This window comes from Pongo abelii, chromosome 22 (genome assembly GCF_028885655.2).
Source record: "Pongo abelii isolate AG06213 chromosome 22, NHGRI_mPonAbe1-v2.0_pri, whole genome shotgun sequence".
Lineage (NCBI taxonomy): Eukaryota > Metazoa > Chordata > Mammalia > Primates > Hominidae > Pongo > Pongo abelii.
Window position 1 is genome coordinate 42,889,264 of NC_072007.2, and position 15,245 is coordinate 42,904,508.

Sequence of the window (15,245 nt, forward strand, 5' to 3'; positions counted from 1 at the left end):
TACAAAAGAGTGGTTTGTACTTTGTTTTAGAACTATGCCCTCCTGGGCTCAGGCTGTGTTGAGAGGCAGCCAGCAAGTTTAATTCTGTCAGCCTTTATCTAGCCTGGGGAAACAACACCCCAGCTGACACAGGTCTCTGGATTTTAAGAGTATCTAGCAATGCTCATGGAAAATCTCAAGGCATCCTACATTGCACGCTTCCTAAATATGCATTGGAAGTATCTGTGGTCCTGTTGTTCACTGGCCTCAAGAACTGTGTTATTCGGGTAAGCCTTTTTTTTTTTTTTTTTTTTTTTGAGACAGTCTTACCCTTGTCGCCCAGGCTGGAGTGCAGTGGCACGATCTCGGCTCACTGCAACCTCTGCCTCCCGGGTTCAAGCAATTCTCCTGTCTCAGCCTCCCAAGTAGCTGGGACTACAGGCGCGTGCCACCACACCCATCTAATTTTTTGTATTTTTAGTAGAGACGGGGTTTCACCGTGTTAGCCTGGATGGTCTCGATCTCCTGACCTCGTGATCCATCCGCCTCGGCCTCCCAAAGTGTTGGGATTACAGGCGTGAGCCACCGCGCCTGGCCAAAAGTTTAGTATTTTATCAAAGAAAACCGTGACATACTAAATAGTCCTGAAACAAAAACGATTTACACATTTTCTTCTATGTATTTATTAAGTTCTAAAACCTTGAATAACTGCTATTTTAAAAATTCACACTAAAAGAAAACTAGAAATGTTAACATCTTTTACAGAGGGCAGTAAGTGGCCTTTTTTTTCAAATTATAATTGCCTAGGAGAAAGGTGAGCTAATCTCTTTGGAAGTGTCATCAGCTGGTGAACTTCATCTTGGTCTCCACTTTATGTCTTTCACCCCATGAAAATGTCTTTTCAAAGCAGTGTTATCCGCCCATGGTGAGTTTAAACAGGCATCATCATCATTTTCTTCCAATCTCTGGAAATAAATATGTTTTATTCAGGCAGGCATTTCAGGAAAGTGTTTTGCACATAAAGAGACTGAAGAAAGAGTCCATGACTGACCTCCCCCTCTCCCTGCCCTCTAGGAGCAGGACACTTCCATGTCTAACACCGGGGGACACCTGGCAGGACCCTGACAGACATGCAGAGACAGAAGCTCTAGAAAGACCCCTCCCCGGCATTCTGCAGAGCTCACCGCTCCCCACCAGCCCCAGGTAAGGCACACAAGCTATGTGTGGACGCCAGCACTGCAGAAAGCCCATCTGTTCCCCGCTACCTTGAGCTCCTCTTGTCTTCTGTGATAGTACAGCATCAGCTGCTTCTGCTCCTCACTGCTAATAATAGGCTCTCGGGCTGGAGCTCCCTGTCCCCTCTGCAAAGAGGAGAGCAGAGCAAATTGTGGATTAAGGTGTTCTTAGGGTGACAATCCTGAAGTTACAACAAATGTTTTACAATTGCCTTTGCCAGCTGCTAAAGATAAACAGGTCCCCCACGTCTCATCACCCAAAGTGAAGCATCAAGGGAAGCCTTGGTCTTGAGCAGCCCTGAGCCCTGGACTCTCACTGTGTGGAGACCAGAGGCTGCATGATGCCACCTCTGTCTTGACCATTCCCAAGGCAGACACTGCAGGCAGGTCCAGTGGGAAAGGGAGGATGCTCAGAGCCACAGACTCTGGATCTACATATGGTGGAGGGCCCCATTTCCCCAAAATCACAGCCTAGTGATGTAGGAGCACCCACAAAACCAAGGTGGCCCCTCAGGTTACAGCGCTACACGATGTCCTTCAAAGGTCTCAAACCTTTCCTCCTCCCCCTCCTGTACACAGCATCAGCAGTTTGAAAAAGCCTGAAATCAGTGTCGGGCAAAATTTTACATTTCAAGGAACATATTTGTTTACTTGCAGCCCTATTTTTAAGCTTGAAATTAACACAGTCTATTTCCTCTCCCCCACATATTAAAACAAACTCAGATATTGCTAATCAATCCATATTTTCTTCCAGTTTTTGTTGGTGTGCAGGAAGAGGATATTTTTAGTAAACCCGAGCCAATAGGATTAAAATATTTGTACCAGTAGTTTAAATCTTTCAGATTCACTGTACATTTTTATCAGTTTGAAAGGAAATAACAAAAAATACTGACATGTTAAAGCAAAAAGTACTTACTTGCTGAATCTTGGCGATAATTTTCGTTTTTTCATTCTTCCCCACGTAGTCTGAAAGCTTCTTTGTTCTTCTCAGCTCCTTGGCTGCCCACCACAGCTGCGCCTCTGACTCTTTAATGACGTTGAGCCCTGCCTGGGGCCAATCGTAAGAACTGGCTTGACTGTGTGTTCCCACCCAGGGGGCAGAGCCCAGCTGAGCCCCTCCCAGCAGGGGGCAAGGGACAGATTTCTCCCTGTGCTCACCATGGGAGGCCTGACTCTCCCACCTCACTCTAAGTCCTTGCTGACTTTAGTACCTTCTCTGTTAAGTTTCCACTCATGCCCTGACTCAGTTAACTTCCTCCTCTGGACAACAGGGAGATCCCATCTCATTTGCACCTTGATCCATACAGTTCGTCTTAGACAGATCTGTAGGCCACTGCCAGGGAAGGGCACTGGCATCGTGCTGGGTGTTTAAATCGAGGTATAAAGGGGCTGCCTGTTTACTTCTGCATATTCCATTTATTTAACATGGCTTAGACAAACAATATTGTCCAATAGGATAAGAAGTGAGAAAACCCAAGGAAAATGGAACATGAGGGTCAGAAAATAACATGAAGCAACAGGTAAGACTAGAAACACAAATTTCCATGCAAAGGGACTGATGCATTTGGGTAGAAATAGGAAGAAATTAGGTAGCTGGCTTCCTAGCAGCCAAAGACAGTGGAAATGTTTTCAGTCTCTCCTGATGAGGGGCCTCACAAACTACGTCCACTGCCTCCTGTGTGTGGGGCCAAACCCCTCACTCATGAGTACCCACTCTCAGGGGCTGCTCCTGAATTCAGAGCTCTGCTCTGAAGCAGGGCATAGCAAACCTGAAAGCTGTGTAGGGAGCAAAACACTACATCCAGAAGAGGGGCGTCAAATCTTAAGGGCTTTGGGGGCCAAGAACTCACTCTCCAGAGTGCCCACCCAAGAACTATGTACCTGTGTTCCCGACAAGTCTTCCTTATTTTCAAACTCCATGCGGATGGGATCATACGGTGGCAACCCCATGGGGTAAACAATCATCACCGCGCCTCGAAGCTGGTCCAAGGCATCTTTCACCATCTCCATGGTAACACAGACACCGGCTTCCACTTGTTTCTGCAAGCAGAAAGGCATCGTTATCTACAGTGTGGCTAATCAATTCAGTAAATTCGATCAAGATCTTGTACAAGACCCTTGCCAGATACTGCCAGAGCAACAAAAAGAAATCAAACAGTTCTTGCTCCCAGAGTGACTACCATCTATTTCAGGGGCTGAGCCAAGCACACCGTGGCCTGTATTATAAAGCAGACAGTGAGCAGCACTGAGCACGGAGTACAATGAAGTGCAAAGAATTCTCCAAGGAGAAAGAGCCCAATGCTGGCAGCACAGATGGCGGTGAGGATCGGGAGATACGGCAGGGGGAGCAGGTACCGCAGGTGGGCCTCGAAATGCAGACGGGCTGAAAAGGTAGAGATGGCAGCAGGTGCTTCAGGACAAGCTGAAACAAAGAAAAGCAGGTGCCAGCTCCCTCAGCATGGGGCAGGAAGGACAGGAGAGGATGAGGCCAGCTCTAGCTGGATCAGCTGGAGTTTGTTTTTGAATGGCCACAAAAGCCAGGCTGGAGTTCACGTTTCCTCTGTTAGGCCACAGGAAGCAACTGCCTTTTCTGGGAAGGAGTGGTAATGTTGAGAGATTTATCTTGTAGCTGGTATAAAACAGACCTAGTTGGCCAGATGTGGTGGCTCACACCTTATGTAATCCCAGCACTTTGGGAGGCTGAGGTGGGCGAATCACCTGAGGTCAGCAGTTCAAGACCAGCCTGGCCAACATGGCAAAACCCTGTCTGTACTAAAAATACAAAAATTAGCTGGGCGTGGTGGCAGGTGCCTGTAGTCCCAGCTACTCGGGAGGCTGAGGCAGGAGAATCGCTTGAACCTGGGAGGCAAAGGTTGGAGTAAGCCAAAATCGTGCCACTGTACTCCAGCTTGGGCAACAGAATAAGACTCTGCCTCAAAAAAAAAGAACAGACCTAGTTGGAGGGAGACCAGGTAGCAGGCTCTGAAGAGTACAGAGGAAAGTGTGATGAAATAACAAATATATCTGGTCTTTGCTACTCAGTTCCAGGCACAGAGCTCCAAAACTCTTGGAATTTCCTGAGTGACAGGAGTGTCTTGTTATTTATAATGAGCCCCTTCTCACCATACCTGAGCTTGTGCTAATACAGTAACCTGTAGTCAGCGCTGGGTTTCAAGGAAGGGGCTGGCCGTGACTGGGAGACCAAGCACATAATTAGAGGGTTGGAGCTTTCGGCCTCAATCCCTTCCTCCACCTCCAGGGGCTAGAGGTTGGGATCAAACACGTGGCCAGTGGTTTAAGCAATCATGCCTACTGAACAAAAACGCCACAAAAATCCCAGACATCATGGCTCAGTGAAGCTTCCTGATTGGTGAAGACGTTGACGTGCCGGGTGACGCGCATCAATGGGGGCGTTGTGGGAAGCTCCAAAGTTGTAGTCAAGCTGGACACAAGTATCGGTGGCCTGGGGACCTTAAGTGCAGCTGGTGTCTGAAATAAGAGGATCCTTGTTGGTGATCTTGCCCTTTAACTTGTGGGGTCTCATGCTAACTCCAGGCAGTTAGTGTCAGCATTGACGGATCTGCCCTTGACCTGTGGGGTCTGTGCTGTCTCTGAGTAGTTAGTGTCAGTATGGAATTGAACTGACTGGCAGGACCCCCAGTGGACATCAGCATGCAGAAGGCTACAGGAGAGCCTTAAAGAAAGCCAGAGCTGTGGAAGTGAAAGGAAGAGGTGGATTTAAGAGGCATCATGGGAGCAGACGGTACAGAACCCCACTTCAAACCTAGAGGTGACAGAAGGGAGAAGTGTTGAAGATGACACTGAGGATTTGGCCTATAAAACCAAGACATTGCGGTTCTGTTACTGGAAACAGAGAAGTTCATAGGAGGTGCTGATTCTCAGGGACAGAACACAGAGGGAGAGGAGTGAGGAAGCAAAGAGCTCATTTCTAGAAAACTGGACTTCAAAGTGCTGACCGGGTGTTCAGATAGAACCATCTCGCAACCAGCTGGAAATTCAGGTTGCAAGTGAAGCAAGATGTCAGGGGGAAAGGACAGAAGCTTCAGAGTTATCTGCAGAGGGTGGAATTTGCATTTGGCAGAGTAGATAAGATACCGAGGGAGGAAGAAGGCCAAGGATAAAAAGTACTTTCAGAAGTACGCAGGCAAAAGGGAGAAGTGAGGCGACCGAGAGAGGAGTTCCACAGCAAAGTGTGGGGAGAAGGGTGCAGAACAACGGCCAGACCACTGTTTTCTTGCCATGGCCTGAGATGTGCTCACATGCCTAGATGCCATCACCACGCAAACACTGGACTCAACCAAGGCCTCTCCTGTAGAGCTTCATAAAGCCTTTACTATATTAACAGGCACAGAGCTTCAGGGCAGCCTTTGCTGAGGCTCTTCAAAGGTTAGTCAAAAGCTTGATGAGTTTGCGAAATATTCGTTTAAAAATAACAGTTCTGCTGAGCAAATCAGGAGAAGCAGAAGAAAAAGTGGTTATCAGTCGAGAGACTTGCAGTTGAGGGTGGCAGCAATTAATACCATCAACACACAAATACAAGCAACAGATACAGATACCACTTCTTTCAACAGCCTTAAATTCTTTTCCTCCAGATACACATTATCTGTATATCAATGCTATAAATTTATGCTCCTCCCTCTATAAACTAGCCTTTGTATAAAATGCTGAAGACCATTACAAAAAACCGATTTATATCAAATACATATTAAGTCAATCAAGTGTCTGGAGAGCTACTCTATGGCCACAATATTCAAATCTCCCCTACTTAACTTTGTTAAGTTCTTCAAAAAGGTAAAAGAAACGAAATCAACATTCGTATTATACATACTTGTATTATACGTGAACCTATATCTACATAAGCCAACAAAAATTTGTGTCTGCCTGGAGGAACGGAGAGGCCTCTTGGCAACCGTCAGGATTATGAAAGGAAAAGCTACGGCCTACCCCAAATACGCTTGTTTCCTTTGCCTCTGGAAGGCTGAAAGAGAAGGCTGGCTGAGAGGCAACTCTGGAAGCCAGAGTTGGAGTTTTATCTCAAAAGACAAGTTTTAGGCCGGGCGCAGTGGCTCATGCCTGTAATCCCAGCACTTTGGGAGGCCAAGACAGGCAGATCACCTGAGATCAGGAGTTCGAGACCAGCTTGACCAACATGGAGAAACCCCGTCTCTACTAAAAATACAAAATTAGCTGGGCATGGTGGTGCATGCCTGTAATCCCAGCTACTCGGGAGGCTGAGGCAGGAGAATTGCTTGAACCCGGGAGGTGGAGGTTGCGGTGAGCCAAGATCACGCCATCACACTCCAGCCTGGGCAACAAAGGCGAAATTCCATCTCCAAAAAAAAAAAAAACAAGTTTTAGAGCATCATTTAAAAAAGCCAACCTTAGATATTATTGCTTTGGCTTCTTCCATAGTCTTCTTTAACACTTGCTTCATTTTCTCATTTGGAGCTATAAAAATAAAAAGGAGAGAGGGAGTGAGAGCTGTCAAATACAAAGCCTCTAAAACTCTTCTGAAATATCTCAATCCCTTCTGTCTGAGTCGGGGGTAAGTGAACTGAGAGAGTGCGAGTGTGGAATTTAGGGAAGAGAGGCAAGAAACCTGGCTGCCGGAAGTCAGGTGAAGATCTCTTCCCAACAGCAGAGACCTGGAGTGTGCTTTATGCAAAGTGGCAAAGGCTACAAAAAACAGAAATGCAAGTTGTTGGATAAACAGAACTGGTGAACTTTTTCTGGAAAGGGCCAGAGAGTAAATATTTGAGGCTTTGCAGGTACACAGTCTTGTTGGGCGGGATAACTCAGCTCTGCCACCGTAGCACAAGAGCAGACAATACTTAAATAAATGGGGTGGCTGCATCTCCACACAATTTTATTTACAATAGGCAACTGGCTAAATTTGGCCTATAGCCCATAATTTGGTGACCCCTAGATCAGGAAAAAATAATAACTTGAAAGCTTAGAAGCAAAAAAAAAAAAAAAAAAAAAATGAAGATGGAATGCTCAAACCTAGGGAAAATGGGGCAAGTTGAAACCATACATTCCTAGAAATAACAGTATTAATTAGACATTGAAAATATTAGAAATACAAGATTGTATTATAATAGAAGTGGTTAGGCTGGGCATAGTGGCTCACGCCTGTAATCCCAGCACTTTGGGAGGCCAAGGCAGGTGGATCACCTGAGGTCAGGAGTTCGAGACCAGCCTGGGCAACATGCTGAAACCCTGTCTCTACAAAAAATACAAAAATTAGCCAGGCTTGGTAGCAGGCACGTATAATCCCAGCTACTCTGGAGGCTGAGGCAGGAGAATCGCTGGAACCCGGGAGGCAGAGGTTGCAGTGAGCCAAGATTGCGCCACTGCACTCCAGCCTGGGCAACAGAGTGAGACTCGGTCTCAAAAAAAAAAAAAAAAAACAAGTGGTTAATTTAAGAACATATTACATATTGGTTTAATGATGAATAATGAACTGTTAACTGGTTCTCATATTTTTTTTCTTCATCTTACCACATTTCTTACGTAAGAAAGATGTGGAAGACAACCATTTTTCAGGTTAACGTTCAAAGGAAATAATACCAGGAATTCTTACTATCCCTGATATTTAAAAAAATGTATTTTTGAGCTGGTAAAGGCCTTGCAGGAATACTGTTCTTTTACTCCTAACAGTGTTTTATGGCTGATCAATTACAGTGTTTTAAATGGAGCTTTTAATGCAGGTTAAAAAGAATAAGCTATCAAAAAGGATTATCAATTCCACATGATCAGCCAAACACTGAAAGGAGAAGAATTTCCTCAGTGTTTTGCCATGTACTGAAGTGCTCTGCCCCAGAGAGAGGCATGTCCTTGATCAGGGAAGTCCATGTGCTGACATGCTTTCCCTTTCCTCTTTCACACAGTCCATCTCAAAAGATCCCCCAACATCTGTGAACAGTAACAAAACAAAACTCTGAATACATTTCAGTGAGTACCTGCCAACAATTATTAGGTGGAACCACATGAAATTGCCAATACTCAACCATTTTTGACCTACAGAAGGGAAAGGGTCATTTCATCCGGTTCGTCGAACACATTTAAAAGCAAGTTGCAACTTATTAAGAGCAAGACAAAAGCTTCCTTTATCTACCTAATTCATCCTAGATTAGAGTTTTACCACAGGAGCTATAAAGTACAGTATTTTGTAAGTCTGTAGAGAAATGACGAGGTCAATTTTTGAATGTAAAGAACTGCTTTCTCACGCCCATAATCCCAGCACTTTGCGATGCCGAGGTGGGCAGATCACCTGAGGTCAGGAGTTCGAGACCAGCCTGGCCAACATGGCAAAACCCCGTCTCTACTAAAAATACAAAAATTATCCAGGCTTGGTGGCACATGCCTGTAGTCCCAGCTACTCAGGAGGCTGAGGCAGGAGAATCGCTTGAACCTGGAAGATGGAGGTGGCAGTGAGCTGAGATTGCACCACTGCACTCCAGCCTGGGCTAGAGCAAGAGTCCGTCTCAAAAAAAAAAAAAGGAACTGTTTTCATACTTATGCCTATATCAAGCATGCACATAGAAGAGAAATCCTCACTTACCTTGCCCATTCCTTCGTCCAATATCATCCTTTTTAAATACTGCACCTCCACTGGGTACACATTTTTCACCCCATTCATCCTTCAATTTCAATTCTTCAATCTGATCATCAGTCAGTCCTTGCATATTAGGAGGGAGAAATATGCCATGTTCGGCTAATTCTTCCATTTCTTAAAAATAAGTGAAAGACGGTATCACAATCCTAACACCTCATACCCTATTGGAATGTCAGCTCCAAAGAGCCAGGGGTCTTGCCTATCTGGCTCACTATTTTGTGGAACAAACATTTATATGCCACTTGCTAAGTGCCAGGCCTGGGGTGGACCCTTGACAAAGAGTCACTGATCCATCCTCAGCCAACAGCACAGAGAGCTCAGGAGCTCACCCCATGTCCCAGGCAGTTGGCCTGTAGATTGAGTGCTCCAATCATTTGTGGTACGATGTGTTTTCTGGAACTCAGGGAGGGCAAAATTACTATTCATTGAACGCCTGAATATATATTCACATGGGTTTTATAGTTTTCCAAGTGCACTCACATGGACTATCTCATTTAATTTAACCTTATACATTCCCCCTACCTTTCTTAATGTACGATTGTATCATGTCAGGCTCGCTCAGATGACACATATGCAGCTGATATCTTTTTTTTTTTTTTTTTTGAGATGGAATCTCACTGTGTCACCCAGGCTGGAGTGCAGTGGCACGATCTCAGGCTCACTGAAACCTCCAACTCACGGGTTCAAGTGATTTTCCTGCCTCAGCTTCCTGAGTAGCTGGGATTACAGGTGTCCACCACCACGCCCGGCTAATTTTTGTATTTTAATAGAGACAGGGTTTCGCCATGTTGACCAAGCTGGTCTTGAACTCCTGACCTCAAGTGATCCACCCGCCTCGGCCTCCCAAAGCGCTGGGATTACAGGCATGAGCCACCGCGCCTGGCCTGAGACCTTCTATAAAACTTCATGTCAATGCTCCATAAACAATTTATACAAATCAGTGGGGAGGATTTAAAGAAGCTTATACCCCTCAAAGGTAGCAGAGATGGGACAAGGGACTTGGTTTTCTAGTATCATGTTCACTATTCATATGCATGGCTATTTTTCCTAATCGTTATATATTCACCCCACAACCAGTCCACATTTTAACCTTGCAAAATTGCCTTCCTTCCTTTCTCCCTCTCTCCTTCCTTCCTGTGAAGGAGGCACCTGGATCTCGGTGTTCCCATAACATTGTGTGAAGACATCACCTGACCTGTAATAATACAGTATTATGAACAAATGGTGTAATTGAATGGGATGTTTATTGTCTCCCTCTCCACCACAGTCTAAGCTACTTATTTCTTAAAAATAAGGGAAAGTTAGACAACATCTATCACAGTCATCATTATAACACCTCATACCCCATTGGAATGTTAGCTTCCAGGGATCAGGGGCCTTGCCCATCTGGCTCACTATTTTATGAAACAAACATTTATATGCCACTTGCTATGTGCCAGACCTGGCCTTGGCCTTTGACACGGGGGGCACGGTACTGGTCTTATTCATCCTCGTCTTTTTTTTTCTTTGAGACAGGGTCTCACTCTGTCACCCAGGCAGGAGTGCAGTGGCGCGATCTCAGCTCACTGCAGCCATCTCAGCTCACTGCAGCATTGCCTCCCGGGTTCAAGCAATTCTCACACCTCAGCCTCCCGAGTAGCTGGGACAACAGGCATGTGTCACCACGCCCAGCTCAGTTTTGTATTTTTAGTAGAGACTGGGTTTCACCATGTTGCCCAGGCTGGTCTAGAACTCCTAGGCTCAAGTGATCCGCCCGCCTCAGCCTCTCAAAGTGTCAGGATTACCCGTGTGAGCCACCGCGCCCGGCCCCATCCTTGTCTTCTGAAGGCTGAGCACTGGTGCAGAATAAATACATGAATTTTAAGCTCACTAATGTGACTCTTAGCATTCAGCACATTTCCAATTTATAACGTTATAGGAAAAGAAGATGAATTCCTTTTCTCCTCAAATGCTTTAACTTAAAAATAACATTTAATATTGCGTTTGTGTTGGAAGCTCAATTAAGAAACTACACATAAGTTTGATGAAAAGAACCATGACCCTCAGGAATTTCTCCACAGTGCAAAACTCACATATTCATATAATGTAATAAATACATTTCATAATAAATCACATATTCATGCAATTTGATGAATCACATAAATGAATATACTATTTATTGCAAATAGTTACGTTTGTATTTTCTATATATACACATGATAGTTATATAAACATTTAGTAATATCCTAGACCACATCAGGAAGTATCATTCCGTCAAGTTCAAAAACTGTGCTGTCTAATGCGGCAGCTACTCGCTCCACTTGGCGATTTAAATTTATTTAAATTAAAATGAGCCAGGCGCGATGGCTCACACTTGTAATCCTAGCACTTTGGGAGGCGGAGGCAGGCAGATCACCTGAGGTCAGGCGTTCGAGACCAGCCTGGCCAACATGATGAAATCCCGTCTCCACTAAAGATACAAATATTAGCTGGGCGTGGTGGTGTGCGCCTGTAATCCCAGATACTTGAGAGGCTGAGGCAGGAGAATAGCTTGAACGCGGGAGGCGAAGGTTGAGATCGGGCCGCTGCACTCCAGCCTGGGCGACAGTAAGACCCTGTCACTCACACACACACACACACATACACACACACACTCTCTCTCTATATATATTTATATTTATATATATATATATTTTTATTTATATATATATTTATATATTTATATATATTTAATTAAAATGCAAATGTAAAATTCGGTTATCTGGCCGCACTAGCCACATTCCAAATGCTCTACGGCCACAAGTGGCCGGCGGCTGCCCAATGGACAGCACAGATGGGGGCCCTTCCACCGCCAGAAAGTTCTGCGGGAAAGCGGGTGCCCTAGAACCTGCGCGGGGTAGGGAGACGGCGCTGCAACGCAACAGGCCGTTTCCAGGGCGGGGAAAGATCACCAAGGCTTCCTCAACTGTAAGGCGCCGTCCCAAAGCCAGCTGGCTCGCTGCTTTACATCGGGCGACTAAAAATAGTAAATTCAGCTTTTAAAAGCCCACCTAGTTCTCATCTCACCCCTCACACGTGATTAATTGCACTAAGTCTGCTGTTCAGCCCGGCCTTTCGGCTCCCTCCTCCCTCCCCAGCCCATTTCCACTTATTCGCAGCACCCCAAGTCCTGGCTCCGAGAGGCACCTGGGCCCACCTCCCAGCCGGGGGTGTCAGACAGGCCGGACCTTCTCCGGTTCCTTATTCATCTCCGGTTAACCCTAGTGTCCCGTTTCAACCCCGGCTGCTGCAAATCTCTTCAATAATCTTCACAAACCTGACCCCTCGGCCCACCCTGCCCCTCTTTATCCATCCCACGCCTGTCTCTCGATCTGTCCGGGACAGGCCCGCCCGCGAGCCTCACCTGAGCAGAGGCGCTGCACCTTGAGGCGCCCATTATAGACGCGGGCCACCTGCACCGTGAGCTCCTCCAGCTCGGTGCTCCCAGGCGCCTGCAGCAGGAACTGGCTCTCGTCGCCCCGCTTCACGTGCAGCAGAACCATGGCGGTCCCACTGAGGCGGTGAGAAGGCCCTGGCTGCGTGGCCCGCGGGTCCTGCCGGCCGAGGGTCGCCGGATCGCCAGCAGCGGCGACGCACTAACAGCCGCTCAGAGTCCGGAATCCCACGCTCCCTAGACCGCGGTGAGCGGGGGAAACGGCACTCGCTCCCGGAAGTGGATGTTGCCAAGAGCAACAGTGAAGCGGGGATAGAGGAGCCGCCAGCTCAAGCTCAGAACCCGAGTGGGGGAGGCTGGGGTGCACCGAGGCCCAGCAATCCACACCCGTACCGAGCTGCGGCCGGGGAAACCACCCACACGGTCTGAGAGGACAGCTGATTCTGAACGGACCGGCGGAAGGAGATTCGCAGAACCCCTTCCCGGAAGTGACTGTTGTCGGGGCAACTGCCAAAACACAAACCAAGTCGCTGAAGGGGAGGGCGGACCTCCCAATCGACTGGTCTGGGGCCCGAGATTTCCACTCAGAGAGATACGTGGGCTGAGATGGGAGTTACTAGATGGGGAACGGGAAGTATGGCGGGAACCACAAGCGCCGAGTTCCGCAGCTGCCGCCCCACACCGCTCCACATACCAGCGTCCCTTCCGCCGCTTTCAGTCTCCACTTCCGGCAACGTTTCCACGCTGCTTCCGGCCTGGGAAAGTTTGGCGGCAGCGACCTAGAACTGAGTCTTGCCATTCGCTGCTGTTTGCGCGGGTCAGCTTTTCAGGACGGAGGGGCCAGGGCGAGTGTCCGCACTTCTTCGTTCGGGTTGATTTGGATGGCGTTGCTAGGGTAGCTCCAGCGGCTCCTGCCAGAGCGACCCTCCCCGAAATATCCAGCCATCCTCCAGCGGACTCTTGCTGAACGCAGTCGGCGTCAGTCGCTGTTTATTCCGGGCCCCACAGATCCAGAGTCACTGCTCCCATGGAGCTTATATTTTAGTGTGACAAAAAGAAAACAAAAATAAATGGACAGGCCGGGAGCGGTGGCTCACGCGTGTAATCCCAACACTTAGGGAGGCCGAGGAGGGCGGATACCTGAGGTCAGGAGTTCGAAACCAGCCTGGCCAACATGGTGAAACCCCGTCTCTACTAAAAATACAAAAATTAGCCGAACGTAGTGGCGCGTGCCTGTAATTCCAGCTACTAGGGAGCCTGAGGTGGGAGAATTGCTTGAACCCGGGAGGCGGAGGTTGCAGTGAGCCTAGATCGCGCCACTACACTCCAGCCTCGGCGACAGAGTGAGACTGTGTCTCAAAAATAATAAATAAACAAACGGACAATACAAATTCAAATACAGATCTAAAGAAAACTAAACAGGTTGATGGACTTACGTTTGATGGTCAGGGAATGTACACCTTCTGCGATATTGGGAGTAATATTATCGTCTCCCTCCCTGAATATTTAGAAAAATATCACAGTGGGGTGTACACACCTGCGATATTGGGAGTAATATCATCCTCTCCACCCAGGAAATTACTAACAAGGTCACGAGGGGGTGTACTCCCCCTGTGATATTGGGAGTAATGTTGTCCTCCCCAAACCTGGATGTTAGCAACAAGATAACAGAGGGGGTGTACACACCCTGCGATATTGGAAGTAATATGATCCTCTCCCCCCCGGATATTGGGAAAAATATCACAGCGCGGGTATACATTTCCTACGCTGTTGGGAGTAATATTCTTTTCCTCTCTGGATATCAGGAACAATATCACAGGGGTGGTGTACATTTCCTTCAATATGGGGAGTAATATCATCCTCTCCCCGTTGGGATACTAGGAACAATATCCCAGGGGGTGTCCACCCTCTGCGATATTGGGAGTAATATCATCCTGTTTCCTCGGATATTAGACACAATATCACAAAAAGGTGTACACTCCCTGCGATATTGGGAGTGATATCATACTCTCCTTCCCTGGATATTAGAAAACAATATCATCAGGGGTGAACACCCCCTGCGATAATGGCAGTGATATATTCTTTTTTTCTTTCTTTTTTTTTTTTTGAAACAGTTTCACTCTTGCTGCCCAGGCTGGAGTGCAATGGCACGATCTCGGCTCACTGCAACCTCTGCCTCCTGTATTCAAGCGATTCTCCTGTCTCAGCCTTCCAGGTAGCTGGGATTACAGGCATGCGCTACCACGCCCGGCTAATTTTTTTTTTTTTTTTTTTTTGTATTTTTAGTAGAGACAGTGTTTCTCCATATTGGTCAGGCTGGTCTTGAACTCCCGACCTCAGGTGATCCACCTGCTTCAGCCTCCCAAAGTGCTGGGATTACAGGCGTGAGCGATCGCGCCCAGCCACCACTTAGCATTTTCATTTTACATTTGTTGAAGTTACAGATTTATACACACATTGATTGCTGCTTTATTATACACTTGCATATACATAACATGGGAAATAGAAAAGAATAAAATGGGCACAGTATCCCTAAAGTTTCACATTCCGAAACATTTTTAAAATATTTGCTTTTTAGAAATTTGTTTCAATTAAGAAACTGTGGTATACACACCCAATGAAGTATTATTCAGCCTAAAAAGGAATAAAATCCTCTCCACTGCAGAAAAAATGGATGAGATTGCAGGTCTGTATGTTAAGTGAAATAAGCCAGGCACAGAATGACAAATATTACATGTCCTCACTTACACGTAGGAACAAAAAAGAAAATCTTGGCCAGGTGTGGTGGCTCAGGCCTGTAATCCCAGCACTTTGGGAGGCCGAGTTGCACACACTACTTGAGGCCAGGAGTTTGAGAGCGGCCTGGACAACATGCTGAAACCCCGTCTCTACTAAAAACACAAACAATTAGCCAGGCGTGGTGACGCGTGCCTGTAGTCTCAGCTACTCGGAAGGCTGAGGCCCAAGAAGCGCTTGAACT

General features: G+C 46.8%; 1 protein-coding gene across 4 annotated transcripts; it reads right to left on the reverse strand.

Annotated features, from left to right (window-relative positions):
- Positions 1–646: 646 nt before the first annotated feature.
- Positions 647–12,710, reverse strand: CFAP298 (cilia and flagella associated protein 298). Of its 4 annotated transcripts, none has more exons than XM_009233879.4 (7): positions 12,236–12,710; positions 8,800–8,967; positions 6,616–6,683; positions 3,096–3,254; positions 2,131–2,262; positions 1,245–1,340; positions 647–944 (listed from the first exon to the last, which is right to left on the reverse strand). In XM_009233879.4, the coding sequence occupies exons 1-7, from the start codon at positions 12,372–12,374 to the stop codon at positions 834–836; spliced, it is 873 nt and encodes a 290-aa protein (XP_009232154.4). In that variant the 5' UTR covers positions 12,375–12,710; the 3' UTR covers positions 647–833. The 4 variants fall into 4 exon arrangements, with proteins under 4 accessions (XP_009232154.4, XP_054398720.1, XP_024095172.3 ...); XM_054542745.2 differs by lacking the exon at positions 12,236–12,710 and adding an exon at positions 9,944–10,043; XM_024239404.3 differs by lacking the exon at positions 8,800–8,967 and having other exon boundaries at positions 12,236–12,583.
- Between the last annotated feature and the right edge of the window lie 2,535 nt (positions 12,711–15,245).